This window comes from Panthera leo, chromosome F2, assembly GCF_018350215.1.
Source record: "Panthera leo isolate Ple1 chromosome F2, P.leo_Ple1_pat1.1, whole genome shotgun sequence".
Lineage (NCBI taxonomy): Eukaryota > Metazoa > Chordata > Mammalia > Carnivora > Felidae > Panthera > Panthera leo.
The window spans coordinates 62,658,251-62,682,391 of record NC_056695.1 but is presented as its reverse complement, the minus strand read 5'-3'; the positions used below and the strand labels follow the sequence as shown (position 1 = coordinate 62,682,391).

The 24,141-nt window shown below is 40.3% G+C and overlaps 1 protein-coding gene across 2 annotated transcripts in view; it reads left to right on the top strand.

The window, feature by feature from the left end:
* TNFRSF11B (TNF receptor superfamily member 11b) overlaps window positions 1-20,954 on the top strand; it is a 29,537-nt gene extending 8,583 nt beyond the window's left edge. Inside the window, exons 2-5 of one of the 2 annotated variants that reach the window (XM_042923806.1) lie at window positions 10,173-10,542; window positions 14,228-14,419; window positions 16,991-17,215; window positions 19,740-20,954. In XM_042923806.1, the coding sequence (XP_042779740.1) occupies window positions 10,173-10,542; window positions 14,228-14,419; window positions 16,991-17,215; window positions 19,740-20,128 (1,176 nt within the window). In that variant the 3' untranslated portion in view covers window positions 20,129-20,954. The remainder of the gene's footprint in view (window positions 1-10,172; window positions 10,543-14,227; window positions 14,420-16,990; window positions 17,216-19,739) is intronic. The other variant, XM_042923807.1, reaches the window with a different exon arrangement.
* Window positions 20,955-24,141: the final 3,187 nt, after the last annotated feature.

Below are 24,141 nucleotides of genomic sequence, written 5' to 3'. Positions count from 1 at the left end.
TTGAAGTTGTTTATTAGCACAGCATAAAACCCAGCCAGTCCTAACTGACACATTAGCCAAACCCCAGGTCTGTCTGATCACTGACAGGCAGGAACTTTATGGAGCACATAAAATCACAAATGCTTAAACTTATGATTTAAATGCTTAAATTCCTTCTTCGTCAAAGATATTAGAAGTGTTTATGAGGAAGGACCTCTTCTTTCTTCTGATGCTACGTGTTCAAAATTTAGTCAACTAAAATTACACAAAAGCTTAGCCAGGCTGCAAAAGGGAAAGGTGCACAGATACTTAACAATAGACTCTAAATGAGACACCCTATTATGCAAGACTAAGTGAGCAGGGATCATGTTTTTTCCTCTTTATCACTTTCAACTGATCCTTCCTTCATAGAAGTTCCCAGTCATCTTTCATCAGGGTAACTTCCACCCATTTAAGCTGAGTCAAAGAAGGAAATCATAAACTACAAAGACACTAATGATTCTTAGAACGTGTTAGTATATGGAAGTCACACATAATATTTCACTTAATTTTCATAAAAATGCAATAATGTGGAGATTAGTGTCTATTTTACAGATGAAGAAACTGAGGTTCAGAGAGTTTAAATAAATTTCCTTAAAGTTACCTAGCTGAGTTTTTTTGCCCTATAGGAATTTATATCTAGTAGCTGAGTCCAGTGGGGGAGAAAATATCCATTAAGTCAGAGCCAAGTTTCTATGGGTGCCTTCAAACCCAGAGATCTCCTCTCTGCTGAGGTTAAGAAAGCCCCAGATGGGGCTCAGGAGGGTCAAATCTTTGGACAAAGTGATTCTGATGTATTCATTTTTCATCCTTTTTCAGCTCCTCCCTCAGCTCCTGGGGGTCACCATGCTTGTTTTCTTTTGAAATTAAATGTCCTGATCTCCTTATTGGACATGAGTTCTAAGTCCAGATGCTTTAGGAAACACAACATGAGGCAAACACTTATGTTTTAGTACCTTACTAGAAAGTGCAATCTTAGGGAAAGAGGAATGCATAAAAGAAGACTAAGGCAGAAAAGGAAGGAGAGCAAAGTCAAGAGGGTGCATTACCAAGAAGCTACTACTTAGCATAAAGTACTGCTGAATGTCACAGAACCATCCTGCAGAGAGGCTGCGTGAGTTACTGCATTTCACGATAAGAGAGGGAGAAGAAATTATTCAACAGGATAGATAGATGTCTGAATGGACAGATAAACAAGGCGGACAGATAGATAAGATGGATAGATAAAAGATAGATCTTATCCAACTTTATATTGTGTTGTAGTTGATTATTTAAATGCCTGTCTCTTTCATCAGACTGCAAGTTCCTAGAGGGAAGAATCATTTGTTAAAGGCTGAGATTCAGAGAGGATTGGCTTGGATCCCAGCTCAAACGTGTGTTGGCTCTGTGACTTTTGACAAGTCACTAAACTTCTCTGACACTCTGTGTCTTCATCTATGAAATGGGGGTAATCCTGACTCCTCAATGCTGGTGGAGGGGGTGGGTGATAATAGCATGGAAACAAAGAGCCCAGTATGTAATAATATAACGTACTGTGCTGTTATCATTTCCATGTCCCCGACTTCTAGAATTTCACATGTTGTAGGCACACAGTAAATGCCTCCAGGTTTAACTCACATCCTATTTGGTTCCATTTTGATTTGTGGTTTCTGTTCCATTTGATAACCACCGTGGCTTTTCATTTCTTTTTCTTACCAGCTACCTTTAACCATATGGTGATTGGACCCCAATCCATATCATTAACAACCAAAAGAGACTAATAAAATGATGGGAGTGATATATTATCGTCAAAGAAAAGCACTGTAAAAATAAAATGGAATTTAAAAATTGATGTTCAAAAATATCAGCGTACCAAATGTATTGCCAATTCTGAGCCCCAATGCCAGGAACCATCGCTGGAATCCTCTGAAGTAATGCTTATCAAGTGGGCCTGAATGGACATAATTATAGAGAAAACTGCAGCCAGCCCTGCTGTTGAGCTGAAGTTTTCAGAATTAATGTTCAATCTCAAATCTGGTGATTAACAGAAGCCCGAGAGAAGAAATGTTAAGATCCTGGGGGCCAAAATATGTGAGATCTCTACATAGCTTTCTTGGAAAGTTTTAAGTGTACCTGTATTACTTTTTTTCTCAGAGATTTTTTCTCCTTTATATTTTTTAATCCATCAAACTCAATTGTCTGCAAAACTCCTCTGAAGCACCAAAAGCCTCCTCAGCAAATCTGTCCTGACAATTCTAGTTGATTCCAAACATAAACAAGGTACTGCTAATTAACTTTAAAGGCTTCAAACAGCTAAAGGAAAGATGTGAAGGGAACGCAAAATCACATTTAAAGTTAAAGTTTACTTGAGACAGTTCTTCAGCCCCAAGGGAAGCAAAATAGTGTAGAAACTGGCTCAGCGATTCATCTAATAAATCATAATTGCTGTGTTTCCTTTCCCGATCGCCTGGCGTTAGCTGTTGGCAGCAAATGAGTTCTGTAGAGATGAACAGATTTAATTCATTCGCGCTTACTTCTTAGAGACCTAATTCTCAACCAAACAACTGGCTATTGTGAAAATTATTATGCAGTGGGAGAGAGACCCTTAGGTGTGGACCTGGCAGCAGCAGATAAATGTCTCTGATGAACTACCTGCTTTTTTTCTACATTCGCCTTTAAAATGGAAACTAAATGCAAATAGAACAGTACCTACAAAACGCCATATAAGATGAAAGGTGCTTTAAACATTTTTTTCCTTCAAGGGTGCCTAGGTGGCTCAGTCGGTTGAGCATCCAACTCTTGATTGTAGATCAGGTGGTGATCCAAGGATTGTGGGCTCGAGCCCCAGGTCAGGCTCCGTGCTGAGCGTGGAGCCTGCTTAAGAGTCTCTCTCTCTCCCTCTGCCCCTTTCCCCCGATTGCACGCTCTCTCTTACTTTCTAAAATTAAAAAATAAAAAAAAAAATTTTCCTTTAGGCAAATTCTGTCGTCAGTATTATTTTACAGATGAGAAAATTGCAGATTTTTTACTTGTTCTTGCAAATTTACTCTTTATATATTGGATATTTGTCTGCATGCATATATCATCACCAGTAATCCTAATTACACATAGTAAGCATTCAATGTATCTATTGAATTGCATAAAATTAAATTAGATATATTGAATACCCGATATGTGTAAGATACCATGTTAAGCTTGTGAGGAGTATGGAGACAAATACTTTTCTATCTGGGCCCTCTAAGCAAACCCATGAAACTGCCTTGAAATATTTGATATGGAACAAGAAAATGATATCAGATGGGCAGATACTGAAACTAATTTTAAAAAAAGTCAGGGGCGCCTGGATGGCTCAGTCGGTTGAGCGTCCAGCTTTGGCTCAAGTCATGATCTCACGGCTCGTGAGTTCGAGCCCGCGTCGGGCTCTGTGCTGACAGCTCAGAGCCTGGAGCCTGCTTCAGATTCTGTGTCTCCCTCTCTCTCTGCCCCTCCCCCGCTCATGCTCTGTCTCTCTCTCTCTCAAAAATAAAACATTAAAAAAATTTTTTAAAAAATCAGAGACACTTTTTCTAGAGACAAGAATAAGGTAGAGAATCAACTTATGGCACATCATAGGTGTGTTACTTCCTACTGAACAAAAAACTTCAACATGTCTTCAGAAAGAAGTCTGGTTCAATATGTCTCCCATTTCCCCGCTCCTATGTAATTAGTATATGTAATAATGCCTCCTACGTGTCTGGAAGCATATTTACCAAGTGTATTTGTGTCCCTCCTTTTATTCATTTGAAATACAACAGTTGTACAGGGATAGTTAAAATAAGGAGTATCCTCGTCTTAGATGTAAGATAGTGGCTCAAGGTTATTAAACCTGGTGGTTGAACTGAGCTTGGAACCCCAGTATTTATATTCTAAATGCAAATCCCCAGCTGAAAGTGCTCTTCGTAATTAACATTGATCTAATGGCCAAGCTGTATACTTTTTAGAACTTATTAATTATCCATTTGGCATTCTTTTTGAAACACTGTGATATCCCTATCTTTTTCATCTTCTGTTTTCATCTCATCTTGCGTATGTTTATAAGTTCAAGGGTTAACTTTTTGTTCTTTTATGCTTATATGTAATATCCCTGGGTAATGCCATCTGATCTCTCTGCTTCTAGAGCCATTTGTGTGCTCTTAACATTGAAACCTATGTCTTTAGCTGCCTTTCTGTCCTAAGTTCCCAATACATATATCCACTTATCTAGTAGACATTACTTGAGTCTCATAGATGGAAGATGTTCCAAACCAAATTCATTTTCTTTCTCCATAACTGTCTCCTCCTATTGCTGTCAGCAATTAACGACAGTACTACGTACCTAATAGTTAAAATTCATGGGCTTGTTTGTCAATTGGTTTCTCTAGGACATCCCCCTATGCAGTCAGCCAACATATCATATCTATCCTTTCCTCTCTATCACCAGTGTCTAACTTAAGCCCCTCATAATTTCTGACCTGTTGCTCTGCTGAGTGTTTTCTTGATCCCCTATCTCCTCTCTTCTGTTTCTAATTGTTTTTCACTGATTTATGAGTATTTTACATCAGGCTGGGCTTTTAGTTGAATGTTCCCATGAAACAGGAACATTAACTTATTCAACTTCATTTAGCAGTATTTCCAGAGCATAGTAATTGTTTTGTGTTTGCTGAATGAATATATAAATGAATTATTTAAGGAATAGAGGAAAAAGGGAATGGACTACTACACTATAAAACTATAGAAAATCCAATACACTAAACTTCATGGGAAAATAGTTTTTTTAAAAATAAGCTTTATAGTTTATACTACGAGAGATCTTTCGGAAACTGAATGACTGTGTCCCTTCTTGGCTAAGTTGGACTGTAAAATGGCATGCTTTCCAAACTACCAGAGGTTTAGCTAACTCTGCATAGTCCTCAAATATTTCTCTGTGGCAAAGATCATGACAAGAGATCACAAAAGGAACTCCCAAACCAAGTAGTTATTTCAAGCTGTGCGTGGGCTCCTTTTAATGAATTTTCCATAAACGGAAACCCACTAGGTCACTCATGGTTCTGTATACCAGGGAGCAAGCCCAGTAGTATGGAATTGGCTGTACTGCATAATGCAAAAATAAATTTGCTGGAGGAAGTATATTCTTCTTTCGTCCTTTAGGACGAAGCATACACCAGTAAAGTGCTCTAGTCAAATCACCATCTGAGAAATTTCTATCTCGGTAGCTTTGGATGAGTAAGAGCTAGTCTCTGTACAAAAAAAAAAAAAAAAAAAGTCAGCATCAGTTCATCTGGACTTCGGAAAGGCTTCGTTGATGTTTTGTGTTCTCCTAACTCTATGCCCTTGAGTCTAAATGAAATATTAGTGTGTTAGGTCTCAATTTTAGACTATAGCATAAATGAGAACATTTGATAAATGTTAAAAGGTTTGACAAAAAACCCCAGTATTCTATGGAACATGCTCTGGGTTTGAATTGTGCTTCCACTAGTTAGCGTGACGTAGGACAGTTACTTATTCATTCTAAGACTCATTCTTGTAGCTGGTAGAAACTTAATAATAATAATAAAACATCCTAATGTAGATGCAAACCAAATATCCTAAAGATTGTTTTTTGTTCTACTGCCTATCACAGAGTGGAGATTTCATGCATACATGTTAGAATGGAACAGACGAACCAGAATTCCATCTTCATTTCGTCCGTTTTTTGTTGCCTGCATATACCATTACCATACCACTCGACTTCCTAACTATTGGGAATTCTAATTAGAAATTTTGTATATTTGGGACTAAGAGTTAGATGATTAATAGATAAATCAATTAAAACCTTTAATAATTAAAATTGTGCACATATATCATAAACTAAAACATTTAAATAAACATTTATTCACCTGTGTTTTGAGATTTGGCCAAGGCTTTTCCTGGAATCTGTTTGCTAACTGAAATCCTACGTTGTCTTTCTTACAGAACCCTGATCTATGATGTATTGCCCAACCATTTCAACTCTGGTACTTAAAGACCAGTTTATGAAACAAACTGATTACTCTAGATATTCCCCCCATTTTGTTATTATAATTGTCTCAGCTACTCCAAAGTCTATAGTAGATTTTTGTTTTTGCTTCTTTGTGGTTCCTCTTTATCAAGTTATTCCCAAATCTTTTTCATAGAAAAATAATTTTTTCACACCCATGTTCGTTGATTTACATAACATTTAATTGAATTACCTAAGGATAATTACAACTAGAGCATATACAGATATATATGTACAACTGGCATAAACAGATTCAGTAACAAACGTACAACTGACTTTGGTGAGGTACCAACTCCATGGTAAAAGCAGATGAAAGATGGTGTGTTAGAGAAGTACCTGAGAATTCAGGGTACTGGGGCATCAGTTGGTTCTACAGAGGGAGTAGAAGGCATGCGTGAGTGTAACAAGTGCAGACTGGAAAAGAGGATTCTCCTGTAAAAAAGTGGTTTCACAAATAAACTGGTGCAAGAAGTAGGAAGGGAGTTAAAGCAAGAAAGACACTTGTTGCTAAGTCCATTAGCTAATTAAGTGCTATCAAAGCACAGAATCTTACAATGGTAGAGCTCAAAAAGGCTTTGGAGAGCAACTAATTCAAACCACTCTCCACCATCCTCCACTAACATTTGATAAATGAGGAAAGATGTTTGGGTTGAGATAGAAAATTCTTTTAACCACTGTCCACCAGTGGCTTCAGATCAGAGCAGGGTAGGGGAGGAAGCACGAGATTGGAGGCCTCTCAGACTCCCTTCAAGCACAGGTGCTCTACACCAAAGGATGGATGGATAGAGAATGGGAGGAGGAAGAAAGAAAAAATAGAGAAAAATCCCATTTACCTTTTCTTTAAAAGTCAAACATAAAACACCAAAACCAGAAAACAGAAAACCCTTCTACAGAAAGCACTTTGTGCTTCTGCAGACACACCTATGCACCTTTCCTAGCTTTTGCAGATGTTCATCAGTGGTTATGCATTTTACACAGAAATTTATTTTTGAACTCCTATATTTAAGTGCCACCAACTGACAAAGGAGATGGAACCAATGTTAAGATGATGTGTTCTCCTCTGGCATGTTTTTCATTGCTTTTCCAGGAAGTGCTGAAGAAACTAAGAGACAGGACTGAGATGAAGAGCCCTATTGATCTTGCCCATCCTCTGTCCAGTAACTAGTTCCAGAAATTCTGTGCGGGAATTGGGGCTAACCAGAGATTGAGACTTAACCATCCAGTTTTGGCCACACAGTTCTGTCTTTTTACCAAAGTGGAAAAGCTTCAAATAAAACACAGAGGCCCAATAGAAAGTTGCTAAAAACAAGTTATTTTGTAGTTCCTCAAGGCTTTCTGATTTTTAAAAATATATATGATAATCCCATGTGGTAGCCTTGGAGAAATGACCTTCACTAATATAATTGCCCTCTAATCCTTAAGTCAACCTTATTTATTCATTTCTCTGTGGATTCCTTTTACCTCAACTTCCCTGTATTTTGAAGAAATGGCAACCAATTTCCAAAGCATGGTTTCAGGAAACCAACAGTGTCACGTCCAGTTGCCTAGAAAAATATAAATTGCATCAGTGTTCTTGGTCAGATCTTCTATTTGTGTGGCTCCTTCTAGTGAGGAACACAGGCAGCATGTGGGGGGTTTCCCATCCCATACTCGTCACATCTTGGTCAGGGAGAAAAGAGTCAGCTCGTGAGTAAATGGGCGCAAGTCAACCATGCTGAAGTGAGAAAGGGGGAATGCTGGGGAGTCAGGCTGGAGGATGGTCTTTCAGGAAATCAAACGTGAACAGCAAGAGAGAAAAGCATTTCTTCTTGCTTCCGTGTGTCTGCAAATCGCATCAGGAAAACTTCATTCCCTAGCATTGAAGATTTTAGAAATATTTAAGCCAAATCTACACACGTAGCATAATACATTCAAATGACCAGGTAGCCACAAAGCTTTTTCTTCTTGCCTTGTTTCCTTCAAAACGTTGAGCGCTATTTGTAATTATTTATGTCTTCGCTTCTTGCCATCTGCCCCCTCGCTAGACTGTAAACCCTTGAAGGCAAGGACCATCTTTGTTTTGTGCACCATTATATGCTGAGTATGGTGAGTTATGCCTGGTACACAGCTGGTGCTCAACAAATGTGTGTTGAATGAAGAAATGGATTCCGTATTTCTGAAAGTCTCAGAGCAAACCAGAATTTCCACCCACTACTGGCTCATTTTTTCTGTCTCCTAATGTCAGTGTATTTTGTTTGCGTCAATAGAAAGCCCCAGGGAAATTCAAGAAGTATTTTCCCCAGAAACCCTCAGGTCATGAGGGTATCTTGAGAAGGCCCCTGGAGCAGCCCTGATTTTGCCCTGTATTCTACTTTTTGTTGGTTAGGAGTCCTTTAGGTCACAGAACTCTGAAAATTACTCTTGGTTCAAAGGTCCATGGCCCAAGGTGAGATATTTTGTTCTTTTCTTCTGGTTTATTAGCTCACGTTGGGTTCAGTCAGCCCTGACGCCTGTCATGTTCCAGTAAGAAGTGAATGATGTTAATTAGATTAAAATGCCCAAATGCTTATGAAAAGGGCCATTCTACACCTTTGTCACTCCTACTTCAAAAGGGAGTGCTGTTTCCCTAGCTTGGAAGCTTTTCCCAGGTCAAGGGGCTCGCTTCTGTGAGATTTTCTGTGTTCTGCAAAGAAGAGGAGTTTGGAAAAAATTATTGTGTTTGGTCTGCCACCTCCCCAAAGCCTGAAAATAGTCAGTGTCGATCCCTGTACCGTAAACAAACAATAAAAACCAAATAAACCACCCCCTACACACAGACAACACTGTTTCTTCTGAGTGTGTACTTTCTGTAGTTAGTGCGAAGAACTACTCCAATGTTCCCTTGAAGACATTTTCAGATATAGAATACAAGACAGAACACCCGTGGGAGCTGCCCTCCCAAGTGGCACTCTCACCCACAAAATTGTCTCTCTCCTGCTGCACTAGACCTCTTCCTGACATTATGTATGGAAACTTCCAGAACCCTGGCTAGTCCCTGAGGTTTTTCCCAGTCAACATGAAGAGAAGTGGTCATTTAATTTTCGAGACATTATTTACCTAGGAGAGTCCAGAGTAGGCCATATGATGTTCTGGAGGAAATATGAATCTTAAAATTCTAGGAATCTTTCCAGTGAATTGCAGCCTCCATGAGGACAAGAGTTAGGTCTTACTTATCATCACATTCTTGGTATATTCCTGGTAGGCATTCAGAGCCTAGCTGCTGCATGAATGAATGAATGAATGAATGATCAGGATGACTGTTGATGTAATCATGCAGTCTTCACACATCACCAACTCTTTATTTCACTATACATTCAGAATCAAGTCTCGGAATGGGAAAACTAAAAGAGAGATAGCATTTAGTCCTAAATACAGCTACTGTGACCTCCCATTTAAATGTCATTAATCACCCACCTTCCCTTCCATGTTTCTAGTCTCTTTGCCTTGCTTGTTTTTTGTGTTTTTTTTAACAACACTTACCTTCTAGCACATAATTTATCCATAATTTGTTATTTATTCTTTTGCCCACCCCCCCAAGAGCAGGGATTCCTGAATGTTTTACTTACTGCTGCATTCTGATTGCCCAGCACAGAGTTTGGCACATATTAATGGCTCTGTAACTATTTATGAAGTGGATAAATGAAAGAATCATTACTGAGGATGGACTCCACTCATCGGAGTCACTGCAGGAATATTTTTAAGCCCCCTGATCTCACCTTCACACCCGTGGAATCTGAATGGGCAGTAGAAGTATGAGTGCCAAGAGTTTGCATTTTATCGGGGAGTCTAGGAGATTCTGGCATAGCTGTTTTGAGAACCACTAATCCATCCAACTCACTAATTGAGACATAATCCTGAAGCCCAGGGAGATAAAGCCTCCTGTCACCCATGAGCCTGGGTTTGCTTACTATAATGTGTGTTGCCAGCCCCATCTTGGCCTTTGAGAGTAAGCTACTGGAGGCAAAAATCATGGCTTCTGAACTTACTTTGTGTGGCGCAGCCCTGCAGGCAGGAAGATAATGAGGCTTCATGTAGTAAAGGACTTTTGGAGTCTGACGGCGCCTTTGCCCCGAAGAGCCACCCTGTCTCCGTGCTAATGTGCCGCCGTTTCCCTCTCTCCTAGTTACTGGACATCTCCATTAAATGGACAACCCAGGAAACCTTTCCTCCAAAGTATCTTCACTATGACCCAGAAACCTCGCGTCAGCTGATGTGTGACAAATGTCCTCCCGGCACCTTCCTAAAACAGCACTGTACGGCCAGGCAGAAGACCGTGTGTGCGCCTTGTCCCAACCACTACTACACAGACAAGTGGCACACCAGTGACGAGTGTCTGTACTGCACGACGGTGTGCAAGGAGCTGCAGTACGTCAAGCAGGAGTGCAGTCGCACCCACAACCGCGTGTGCGAGTGCGAGGAAGGGCGCTACCTCGAGGTTGAGTTCTGCCTGAAGCACAGAAGCTGCCCCCCCGGGTTTGGAGTGCTCCACGCTGGTACGCATTGGCTTTCAGCGCGCGGCAAAATTAACGAGATCGCACAAAGTCAGGTAGTAGCGAAGGTTTAAAGGAACACTTCTGCCCCGATGATATTATAGGATAGCAAATTGCAAAGGTAATGGAACCTGCTCGGTATGTGCTATGTGTCTGGATTGCTGCCAGAGGACCATTTCTTGGAGGAACACTTTGCCACGCTGGGGCAATCTGGTGACAAATCTCAAGTGTGGCAAACTGCCCTCTAATGAGATGCGTGATGGATTGCACTTTTTTAAAGGGGACACACTGTGAGTTGCACTGTTTATAGCTGATATATGATACCCCTATGTTTCCCTTCAGCATGGACAGCTTCAGACTGCTGTGCTTTTTGACAAACATCAGAAATGATAATTGATACCAAGAGAGTAATTAGACTGATATTAATGAGGCTCTGGAGTGCTAACAATGAGCAGTTACAATTAATTATGTAAAAAATGAGAATGGTTAGGGGAAATGCATTTCATCATCAAAAATGAAGCTAGTTCTTCCCTTGGTGTGGGAGTCGAGTGTCTGTGAGGGTAAAGACCAGCAGCATCTCTAAAATGAGCTTATTCTTTATCTGAGACAAACAGATTGTCAAGCCAAAAGTGCTTGTCTACAAACAAAGTACTTTCTCGTTTTGCATTTTGAACAGCGTAGGTTAAGACCAGCGTGCATTGAATCTTTTAAAGCTGCAACCTACATTTTTCCCTATCACATTCATGAAGCTTCCGATGTAGTGTGTATTCTCGAGTGACTTGGGAAAATTAAGAATATTCCCTTACTTTAGCAGTATCCCTGGTCTCTACCCACTAGGTGCCAATAGCACTCTTCCCCCAGTTGTGATGACCAAAAATGTCTCCAGACATTGCCAGTTGTCTCCTGGATGCCAAAACTGCCCGAGGTTGAGGACCACTGGTTTAGAGGATGCTAATTATTTGTAACTATATTAACGTTCAGAAGTTGTGATACACACAGCCTAAATTACTGGCTGGCAAATACTTTCGGTTTAAAGGCATACATAGGAAACATGCATAAACTGAAATCTGTTTCGTTTCCTAAGTTGTGAATCGTAAACAAACAGTTGCAGGAGGTGCACACTGAATGAGTGTCCCTTAAAATGTCTCCAGCGTGACTATTGGAGGGAGAAATTGGTGACACTTCCTAGCTTTTATCAGATGATTCTTTCGAATTCAAAAGCTAAGCCAAATTGTAGGGGGTAAAACTCACCCAACAAAAACAAATCCATTTAAATCAATTCAGTAAGTTGCATGCATATGCAGGAAAATTAATTAAGCAGGGACCATGCAGCTTGGAAACTAGAAAAGTTTGGGAAATAATGGCAATATAAGGAAATTTTCCCACGTAAGCGTGAAAATGTGTTTGTGGAATGAAGTCAGCAGTCAGTCAGAAGAGTCAGACACAGATACCCATTTTATTTTGTGGCACCACCATGGGGTTTATTTACCTGTCCCTCCCTGAAAACCCACGGAGCAGTTCCTCAGGGAATATAAGAGGTTTCCAGCCCAAAGGGAAGGAAGGACTATGTGGTGTTATTCCAAAGAGTATTAGCCATTCCATGCTGTTGTTGCTTTGAAGTCAGATCATCTCCTCTCCACGTTTTACTGACTTTATTCTGTCTGTGAGTCCTGTAATTCCTGTGCCGTTCCTTATGGCTGGAATGGTGACATCCTTAACTGGAAAGCAGAACTCCTCTCCCCATTATGGTATCTCATATTTTGCCTGTCAGATTATACCTTTTATATTTCCACTGATATTAATAAGGCAAAATCATTTACTTAGATAGATAAATCTTTATTTTTCCATAAAGCTCTAACAATGGTAGAAGAAGGAAGTCCTGCTCAGGAAGGCCATTACATAAGGCCTCCAAATGTATTAAGAAACATTTACTTCCATTAGTCTTGGATTCTGTTTGTTAAAGAACTTTACAGGCGACATCACCTTAAAGAATGTCTCATATCTTTGACTTTCTCATCGGGAGGCATGGCAAGACCCAAGCCCTCAACACGTATCTGAAGAATGACAAGATTCTTCTTCGTGCAGTTTGCTTTCCAGAACATGTGGCAGTTGGCAGAGGGAGACTTGGATCCAGATGGCCAAGTCCACTGATTCCCAGTGTGTTAGCAGTGAAAGAATACTATGGAATTCTCGCCCAAACATCTCTGCTTATGATTTTGTAGGAACTGGTGTGGAGCTGGATCCCACTTAAGGGGAGAGGTGTAGTAAGAAAGTACTTAAAAAATTAGACCTCTGTGTAAGTTTTTTTCCTAACACGTTGTCACTGCAAAGATGGAAATGGCATGTGAAAGTTTTGGGCTTGTAGTTTGACCCTTCCTCTTTTTTTCCTGCCAGCCCTTTGTCATTTTTACTGGTCAATGCATCATCATCAATCCCATTAGAAGAGGCAGGAGCTAAAACTAGAGTGAAATCATTTTGCTCTTTTCCTTCCTTCCTTCCTTCTTTCTTTCTTTCTTTCTTTCTTTCTTTCTTTCTTTCTTTCCTCTTTCTTTCTTTCTTTCTTTCTTTCTTTCTTTCTTCTCTTTCTTCTTTCTTTCTCTCTCTCTCTCCTTCCCTCCCTTCCTTTCTCTCTCTTTCTCTCTTCTGGTTTTGATACAATGAAGTGGGAGGTTTGCATTTTTAATAAATGAAGTTTATTAACTTTCTGTAGCTTTCATGGTGTCTCTTTTGTATTTGTTATCTCCCCTGAGCCAGAATTGGCCTGGAAAAGCTACATTTGAATATTGAAGTCTGAATCTGTTCAACTAGCTTACACTAGATGGAGGTATTTTCATATGCAAATACCCTATAATGTATAATCTAGCCACGCATAATAGAGCCAAGGGTTTGAAGGTATTTATCTTTAGTTGTTGACTGGTTGAAATTTTTCTAATCAGTGAGTTCTCCAAACTTATCAAGTATCTTTCCACCATGAAATAAAATGCCCTTGCAGTCACCCTTCCCTGAAATTTTAACGACTGTGCTCTTTTAAAACTCAATAGTTTAAGCAAACGGTATATCATCTCCCATTTACCGTGTAGTTTAACTGCAGTCTTAAGCTTTGGAGTCACTGACCAACTTTATTGCCACCTTCAAAAGTTTATTATAATGTTGTAAATTTTTACTTCTCAAGGTTAGCATACTTATGCGTTGCTTCACAATTAGGATTCAGGAAAGACAACTTCAGTGGGCACCGCTTGGAATTTAACGACATGGCATTCAGTGGGTACTGATCTCAAAGAATGACATTACCGCAGGTACACAGCAGTTATCTTCATGATTTTCTAGCAGAAATGTGTGAAGAATTATGGTTGACAACAAGACCTTACCAATGCTTCGCACAGGCAGGACAGATGAACACCCCTATTCTTTCCTTTCCTCTTGTTTCCTGTTTTGTAGGTAACAGCAAAACACATTTGTGTTTGGATGACAGGGATGGGAGGGGCTGTAGCCTGAGGGGCTACTAACTGCAGAAGTTTTGTTCTCTCTGTCTAATGAAGGGAAAAATCGAAATGCCTCAAGTCTGTGCAACATAATAGTAGCAGTAAAAACCAAGTGAAAAGTCTTTCCAAGACTGTCTTTATTTAGAGAATGTCTGCTGCAAAAGGGTTTGGGAAGAGGGTGCTAAATTGCTTGGTATTTTCTGTAGGAACCCCGGAGCGAAATACAGTTTGCAAGAGATGTCCAGATGGGTTCTTCTCGAATGAGACGTCATCTAAAGCACCCTGTAGAAAACACACAAACTGCAGTGCATTTGGTCTCCTTCTAACTCAAAAAGGAAATGCAACTCACGACAACGTGTGTTCTGGAAACAGTGAATCGCCTCAAAAATGTGGAATAGGTAATTATATTTCAAAATGTCAGCCTTGTTGTACCGCTTCTGAATTGAATACAAGACCCTCTGGCTCCCTTCTTAGCGAAACTCCTGTTTTCCCATTCTTGAATGTTAACCAGAGAAGATTGTTCTCTGTTCTCTATGCGTGGCTGCTAACACCCTAAGTCAAAATCTCTCCAGAGGTTTCCCCATGTCATGATCGCACTCCCAAACTTGACTTTCTGCCTTTCACACTTGAATCAAACCTTACCCATGGGGAAAGGGGTGGTGTAAAGATTATGTCCAAGACCAAACTAGCAGTCCAAATTGTAGAGGTTTTTGGTAAGTTCTGCATTTTCATCACTTTAAAAAAAAATTTTTTTTAACGTTTATTTTTCAGAGACAGAGATAGTGAGCGGGGGAGGGGCAGAGAGAGGGAGACACAGAATCCCAAGCAGGCTCCAGGCTCCGAGCTGTCAGCAGAGAGCCCGATGAAGGGCTTGAACTCAGGAACCGTGAGACCATGACCTGAGCCGATGTCGGATGCTTAACCGACTGAGCCACCCAAGCGCCACATGCATTTTTATCACTTTTAAGAATAAAAATTGACAGCTAAGAGGCACCATGACATAAATCGGTAACAAATCAGAAAATGCAAAATCGGCTTTGTCGTGTATGGTGTTATGGCATACTGCCATATGGCACAGAGAGATTCTAAGTTCCTCTGGTTGTCCTAAACTCTGTATTCATGAAAGGTCACTAACTCCAAGGTCATGTGAATGCATCCCATGTTGGTGAGGATGCCCATCAGGATGGTGTCCTCACCTTGTCATTCTTACCACTAGACTAATGTCAGACCTTCCATGGAGGGTGCGGCACACTGACGATGACCTGCCTTTCGGCATTTAACCAGCTCGACTCTCCCCCAGCATCTTTTTATCTGACACAGAAGAATACGGAACATGGGAATGGGGCTGAGACATTTAAGATTCCAACCCCGTTCCAGCATTTTTTCCCCACGGAGTCAGAACCTTAGATCATTCAGTCGTTCTGCTTTCTTAGTCAAACAGTGGAACGAGGGAAGGGGGGACAAGAGGAGTGACTTCTAACTTTTACATTCTCTTTTCTTTATTTCATTCATTTCTCATTTTATTGTTTTAAATCTTTTTTTTTTTTTTTTTTTTTGAGAGAGAGAGTGTGCACACGTGTGCACACATGAGCAGGGGAGGGGCAGAGGGGGAGAGAGAGAGAATCTCAAGCAGACTCCATGCTCAGTGCAGAGCCTGATGTGGGGCTTAATTCCATGACCATGAAATCAACACCCAAGCTGAAATCAAAAGTCGGACACTTAACTGACTGAGCCACCCAGGCACCCCTAATTTTTAGTTTTATCATTCATTGAGCACTTAGTATGTGCCGGGTTCCTTTGCTACATGAGCTTTAAACTTTACAAAAACATGGTGAAGTTTGCTCAGGTTCAATATTGGTGGTGAAGAGCCAGAGTCAGAATTCAGGCCCACGTCTGACGAATCCAAAGACAAACGCTTAATCCCTGGGATAAACAGATTCTACCCCCTCAGGCCATTGTACCTCTTTTCTTTAAAAAAATTTTTTTTTTAATTTTTTTAACGTTTATTCATTTTTGATAGAGACAGTGAACGGGAGAGGGGCAGAGAAAGAGGGAGACACAGAATCCAAAGCAGGCTCTAGGCTCTGGGCCATCAGCAGAGAGCCCGATGCGGGGCTCAAACTCACAAACTGTGAGATCATGACCCGAGCAGAAGTCAGATGCTTAATCGACTGAGCCACCCAGGTGCCCCCATTGTACCTCTTTTCTAAACAACATATTTTTTGTGTTTTCTTATTTTCCCACGGAATATATGCTTATAAATCTATATCCCTCCTTATTCTTAAAGGTAAACTATGTGTTTATGTGTGTGTAGAAAACAAAATACTACTCCAGGTTGCTTTTCCAGGTCCCGTAAAGACAGTAATTATATTTGTTTTGACAATGATCTTGAAGTAACCTGTGGATGCTAACTAAACCTTTAATAGGATATTTAAGATCTACATTAAAATATGTTAATGTGGGGCACCTGGGTGGCTCAGTCAGTTAAGCGTCTGACTTCAGCTCAGGTCACGGTCTCACGGTTCCTGAGTTCTAGTGCTTGTCGGGCTCTGTGCTGACAGCTCAGAGCCTGGAGCCTGCTTCAGATTCTGTGTCTCCCTCTCTCTCTGCCCCTCCCCTGCTTGTGCTCTGTCTCTCTCTTTCTCTCCAGAATAAATAAAAAACACTAAAAAAATTTTTTTTAAATGTTAATGTGTACATTAGAATGTTTGCTACAATTCATTCATAGCAATATTTTTATTAGACATTTGTTTAAACTATCCCCCACAAATGCCCTAAGGACATAAGCCCATTTGGGGTGACATTCAGCTACCAAGACCAGCCAACAGAGGGTTGGTTTTATTCAAATTTCACATTTTAACATACTGTACTTTGAAAAACCTTATGGTGCTGGCTTATTTATTTATTTATTGTCCACTAGACTTCCAAGAATCCAGTTGTTAAGTAAATCTTGGTTTTCCCACCTTCAGATGTCACCCTGTGCGAGGAGGCATTCTTCAGGTTTGCTGTTCCTACAAAATTCACCCCTAACTGGCTTAGCATCCTGGCAGACAATTTGCCTGGCACCAGGGTAAATGCGGAGAGTGTGGAAAAGATAAAACGGCAATACAGTTCACAAGAACAAGCTTTCCAGCTACTGAAGTTATGGAAACATCAAAACAAAGATCAAGATATGGTCAAGAAGATCTTCCAAGGTAGGGTAGCCTGAAATAAGCAGATTGATCAGAAATCAAAGACACTCATTTATCATAAACAAGAAGAAGACAATGTACCTGTTTAGTCGTGTGGATGGTGTTTGCCTTTTGGAATTATTCTTGGATTAAAGATGTTTTCACTAAGTGATCATGTAGAAGCTATCCCTAAAACAGTCCTGCATTCTCACCTCCTCAACACCCCGACTTTTTTTGTTTTGAAGCTTATTTATTTTGAGAGAGCCAGAGCGAGTGAGAACAGGGAAGGGGTAGAAAGAGAGGAAGAGAGAGAGAATCCCAAGAGGATCTTTTCTCCCTGGCAGCGCAGAGCCCCACGTGGGGCTCAAACTCACAAACTGCGAGATGGTGACCTGAACCCAAATCAAGACTTGGATGCTTATCCGACTGATCCACCCAGGCACCCCTCTTTTTTCATACCCCAACTTCTTTTTTAAGTGTATGAACACTCTAAAGTGAGAGACAGTTCATGTCAAATACTGGACCTCAGGAATCGCACCTCCACATCCCTTAGCAGTTTTATCAGCATCCCCTCTGTCCTACCTGGATGTCCTTTAGACACGTTGGGTTTTCTCTTTCATTTCCACCAAGAAGCTATGCTGTATTTATTTGTTAATTCTCTCCGGAGAGCCTCCAAGTGTCTTACAGATGTCCTCTCATTAATCCTCACAACATAGCCTATTTTAAAATTACCATTTTAATAGCATATGTTGTGAGGATTAATGAGATGAGGTCTGTAAAATGTTCGGGCTTCTTAGAGAAAAGGGCTGGTGAACACCAAGTGCTCTCATGTTTTAAAGTTTTATAAAGAATCTTCTTTAGAAACTGTGTGGGCACCTGGGTGGCTCCGTCAGTTAAGCGTCCAACTTCGGCTTGGGTCATGATCTCACAGTTCATGTGTTCGAGCCCCACGTCAGGCTCTGCGCTGATGGTGCAAAGCCTGCTTGGGATTCTCTCTTTCTCCCTCTCTCTGCCCCTTCCGCACACACACTCTCTCTTTCAAAATAAATGAATAAAAAAAAAAAAAAGAAAGAAAATAAAAGAAATTGCATGGGGTGTGTGTGTGTGTGTGTGTGTGTGTGTGGACAGAATCCAAAGGGGAAAAGGAAGCTGCATCCAGTGTGGACTATAGCTTTAGGATACACAGTGGAAAGAGTTCTGATGTCAGTTAGCATTGGGAAGGCATGCCTGAAAGAAGGAAGGTTTCATGATGCAGACGATGTCAGTGAGAAACCCATCTGCTCTTTACATGTCACTAGTTAGATGACCGTGGAGTCCTACACTTCCTGAAAAGCTTCCACCATCTGAAACTGAGGCAGCAGATTTTAGGACACTGAGATCTTTGACAGCTGAATGCTTTCACTTGAGCAAAGAGTAAAGTTTTCTTCTGTTTTTGGCAAACAAAATGTATTCTTTGAAAGTATAATTAGCCCCGAAGCAGGAAAAAAAGGGGGGGGGGGCGGTGAGCGGGTGGGATACAGAATCAGAGACTGTTAGAATTGGAAGGGGCCACATTCTCTGTTTCATAAATAAGGACATTTCATCCCCAAAAGATGAACTGACTTGCCTTAGGGCTTACAGACAGTAAATGACTCATGTCATTAATGGAAATGTTAGATACTCCCTCTTAGGTTTATGTCCTAGCTCGTTACCAAATTATTCTCTAAGCCATATGGATCCTACCATTCTTTGTCCTCATATTAGTGGGTTTTCAGATCTTCTCTGTAGTAATCCTCAGGTGCTATTTATTTTAAAGACCATTCGTCACACCTAACTCTTCACGTGGGGTATATATCAAATATCAACTAGTGAAAGTTTATATTACAAAATTGCTAACTTGAATACTTATATTTCTACTTTTCTGAAATGTTATGGTTTTAATTTTTCTTAGAAAACAGAGTGATGCGTTTATAGTATTTTACTGTTCATTTCCAAAATAGGGCTTTTCACAAAGCTTTGTCGGATGCCTAGAATACATAAAGCATATTATCATTTATAACAAGAAATAATATTTAACTCATTTCTCACCAATAACTAGCATTACTTAACCTTCCTTCGCCACCATAAAAAGGAAGGAGAAGGTTATCCTTAAAGTAAATTTATGAAATTCTGGGAGAACCTTCTTTTGCCTCACAGTAGTTTTTTTTTTTTTTTAATTTTTTTTTAATTTATTTTTTTAATTAATTAATTTATTTTTATTTATTTTTTTTTTTAATTTTTTTTTTCAACGTTTTTTATTTATTTTTGGGACAGAGAGAGACAGAGCATGAACGGGGGAGGGTCAGAGAGAGAGGGGGACACAGAATCGGAAACAGGCTCCAGGCTCCGAGCCATCAGCCCAGAGCCTGACGCGGGGCTCGAACTCACGGACCGTGAGATCGTGACCTGGCTGAAGTCGGACGCTTAACCGACTGCGCCACCCAGGCGCCCCTGCCTCACAGTAGTTTTGTGGTGGTGGCCTTGGAGTATGCATTATGTGAACATCTCTTTGGGCTTTGGCTTTCTACAGATATTGACCTATGTGAAAACAGCGTCCAGCGGCACCTCGGACACACAAACCTCACCTTCGAGCAGCTTCGCAGCTTGATGGAAAGCTTGCCGGGGAAGAAAGTCACCACAGAAGACATTGAGAAGACAGTGAAGACATGCAAATCAAGTGAGCAGATTCTAAAGCTGCTCAGCCTGTGGAGAATAAAAAATGGTGACCAAGACACCCTGAAGGCCCTGATGCACGCCCTGAAGCACTTGAAAACGTACCACTTCCCCAAAACGGTCACTCAGAGCCTGAAGAAGACCATCAGGTTCCTTCACAGCTTCACCATGTACAGATTATATCAGAAGCTATTTTTAGAAATGATAGGGAACCAGGTCCAATCAGTAAAAATAAGCTGCTTATAACCGGAAATGGTCACCGGGCTATTTCCTCACAATAGACCAGATCCAAGGAATGAGTAAACTGTTTCTCAGGCACTTGACGGGGGTGCAATGATTTCTTTCTCATCATCAAGGACTAGATTTGGCCACAGGGCACAAAAAGAAACAATGGTGTGGAGAAAGAACTAACATCTCCCCCAAAAGTTCAGTAAACCCCAAATGGTTTATCCAACTGATAGATCTGGTCCACTATCTACTGACTATATTTTCCCTTATTACTGCTCGCAGTAATTCAACTGGAAATAAGAAACTAGATTCCATTGTGCCTTACTAAATATGGGAATGTCTAACTTAAATAGCTTTGAGATTTCAGCTGTGCTAGAGGCTTTTATTAGAAAGCCATATTTTTTTTCTGTAAAAGTTACTAATATATCTGTAACACTATTACAGTATTTCTATTTATATTCATTCAGATATAAGGTTTGTACATACTATCATCCTAAGGGGAAACTGTGTAAGACAATTTTAGAAAGGAAAATATATATTCTGTTTATAATTATGACAAATGAGAGATAAAATATATTTTTTAATGGAAAGTTTATAGCATTTCTTAATAAGTACTGCCATCCTTCCTGTGTGGAGTATTTTTGTAATGTACTTTTACTTATATAAGTTGTAATATCATTTTTTAGAAAATGCATTACTTAGTCAATTGTTTAATGTTGGAAAGTATATGAAATATAAATTATCTGAATATTAGATGCTCTGAGAAATTGAATGTACCTTATTTAAAAGATTTTATGTTTTTACTATATAAGCAATATCATTAAAGTTTTCAAGTTATTTTTCATTGCTTTTCCTTTTGCTTTTATTTGAATTGGATGTTAAAGGGTCTGAGCCTTTGTAATTTTTCCTGTTCTTTTCTCATTGGACCACCTGAGAATTGTTAAAATGCAGATTCCTGGACCAATTTATTGAGAAACTGGGGTGGGAGGCAGAAAGTTGCACTTTCAGTAAGTTCCAAGGTAACACTTACTACATTGAAATTGCAGAATTTCTGAAGTCAAGCTTAGTATACAGGTGGTACAAACCACTTACAACTGTCATGGCTAGCATCGAGAGACCCTAAACTAATTTTTTTTTTTTTTGGTTGCAAGTGATGGAAACGGGCACTGCTTAGTTTGAGGAAGTAATTGGAAGGGTGGGGTATTGGGTTCAATGATGGTAACCCCCCCAAAATACATTCACATCAGAACCCCCAGAACCTGTGAATGTGACTTTATTTAGAAAAAGGGTCTTTGTTGAGGTAATTAAGTTAAGGATCTTGAGATGAGGAAATAATCCTGGTGGGCCCTAAATCCAATGGCAAGTGTCTCTATAAGACACACATAAAGGGGGAAAGACACGGGAGAAGATGATGTGCAGACACAGGCAGAGACGGGAGTGATGGAGCCATAAACCAAGGAACCTAGGGAAGGCAAGGAAGAAATTCTCCCCTAGAGCCTCCATAGGGAGTATAATACTGCTGACAACTTGATTTTGGACTTCTGGCCTCCAGAACTATGAGAGAAGTATTATTAATGTCTATTAAGGAACGAATTCATGTTTTTTAGCCACTCAGTGTGTACTAACTTGCCACAACAGCTACAGAAAACTAATATAGGCTATATCCAAACCACAGAGAAATAACAGAATTAAAATAACTCTGGGACCTTTAGGGGCAGAAGTTCCTACACTTTCTACTAGTCTTTCATTTCTGTATCTTTCAGCTCAAAATTTCAAACTCTTTGGAATAGACACTCTGGTTGTCCTAGATTGGCACGGGTGTAGAGACATGGCCAGTGAGGGTCTGTCTTCTCAGTTGCAATTCCCAAGAAGGGAACATCGCTGTGAACAGGGTCTATTCCATTCCATCATTTTGCAGGCTGCAAACGTATGACTATGACTTAGAGCGTGACGTTGGCGCTGATCAGCCCTACCTTTGTGAGATCACATCCGTTATGGCCACTTTGACAGAAGGGCAGATCCATGTGAATGCCACACAAACTCATAAATCTGGGGAAATGAAAAGCAGAGGCAAAGTCAAGAGACTCAAAACCTGGAGAATCAGAACCCCATCACTGCAATACTTGAAGTGGAAAAAAATCGTGGGAATTAAGTGCTGAAGGTTTAAGCAGCAGAGCATGAGTTAGCAAGGAGCTTGCATTTCCCCTTCAGAAGCTCCAGTTCTTCCATCAGAGTTCCTATTTACAGAAAATGAAATGGCCCGCTGGCACCAGCTAGGTTTAGGAAACATTGGAAAGTTAATGGCATCAAGTATAAATCACTGAAATGCTAATTTGATGGGCTTCCCTGGTTGCTACTTTGGGTTCACTCTACCTCAGCCTTATCCTCAAAGGGAGATATGGTGTATGACTTCACGTCTGTTTCTCTTTATTTCTTAACTTTCAATTTTAAAACAACTTTAGAGTTACAGAACCACTGAAAGGATGATGTAGAGTATCCCTAGTGAGCTGTTTTGTAAACTCTATCTCAATATAGGTCTTTCTGATGTTTTCTCACGAATAGATCAATGTTACGGATCTGGGGGAAGAATATCGCGTAGTTAATGGCCCTTTTCGCATCGTATCAGGGGCCAGTGATATTAGCATGACTAATTACTATTAACATTTACCTTTATAACTGAGTTAGTTTCTATACAGGATGTGAGATATGTATTGAAGCCCTCCCACCCACCTTGTTTACGTACGGTTTGGGTTGTTTCAACATGATTTGTTGAAAAGATGAGTGTTTCTGCATTTAATTACCTTTGCATCTTTGCTAAAAGTCAGTTGATTATTTTGTGTGGGTCTATTTCTGGATTCTCTATTCTGTTCCATTTATCTGTAAATCTGTCCTTTCACCAATACCACTCTGTCTTAATTACTTGCAATTTATAGTAAAGCTGAAAATTATTTCTGATGATTACTCTGTCACGTGGTAGTATACTGGCTTTTTCTTGCCTTTTTGTATGTCTCATTTTTTTTTTTTTTTTATTAAAAGCCAAATGTGTTGAGTAGGCCAGTGGAAATCAGGGTAAATAGTTTATATACCTGGATATGGGCATGCCTTTCCTTCTTTTAGAATTGTAATGGAAGGCTTTGCATTAATCGAGTTAGTAATTCACCAATTTTGTCCAATTCTTTTTCTTTCTCTTCCTTCCCTTCCCTTCCCTGCCCTTTCCTTCTCTTTCTTTTTTTCTTTTTGCAATGGTGATACTCAGTGCATCAGAGCTTTCAAATTCCTATAGATAGTTTGTTTCTAAGGTGGTGGATGTGTATCAGGGCAATGCTTGTTTGAGTTTTAGATCTTCCTCTTGAGCTGCTCCTCAAAAATCTTCTGTCTGAAAACAAACAAACAAACAAACAAACAAACAAACAAAACACGGCGCTTGGGTGGCTCAGTCAGTTAAGCATAGGACTTCGGCTCAGGTCATAATCTCATGGTTTGTGGGTTCCAGCCCCACGATGGGCCTGCTGCTGTGAGTTTGGAGCCCGCTTTGGATCTTCTGTCCCATTCTCTCTGCCCCTCCCCCACTCACACTATCTCTCTCAAAAATAAACATTAAAAAAAAATGCTCTGTCTGCACATTCTTATTCCTTTCCCATCCCTTGCCCAGCAGCATTTTGCTGTTACTTGTCATTTGACGTTCACTGATTGTGGGCTGCACTTAATTCTGCCCCTTGTCCCAAGAATAGACTTTCCTCACATCCTGCTCCCTTTCCTAAGCTATAATGAGTGGGCAGGACCAACATACCAGAACCAGCCAGTTTTCCCTTTCCCCTGCTACATTGATGTTTTCATTCGTCTGTCTGGGGGGTCTTACTTCTCCCTACAGGGCTACTGCCCCTCCCTTCAAGATCTTTGGTTCATTCTGATCTATTCTGTGAGTGCTCAATGGAGTTCATGGAGAAAGAGCCTGCAAAAGTGCTGAAGGAGGTCATCAAGTGGCTGTGATCACTGGTTGACCTGAGAGCTGAACAGAAGGCAACTGGAGA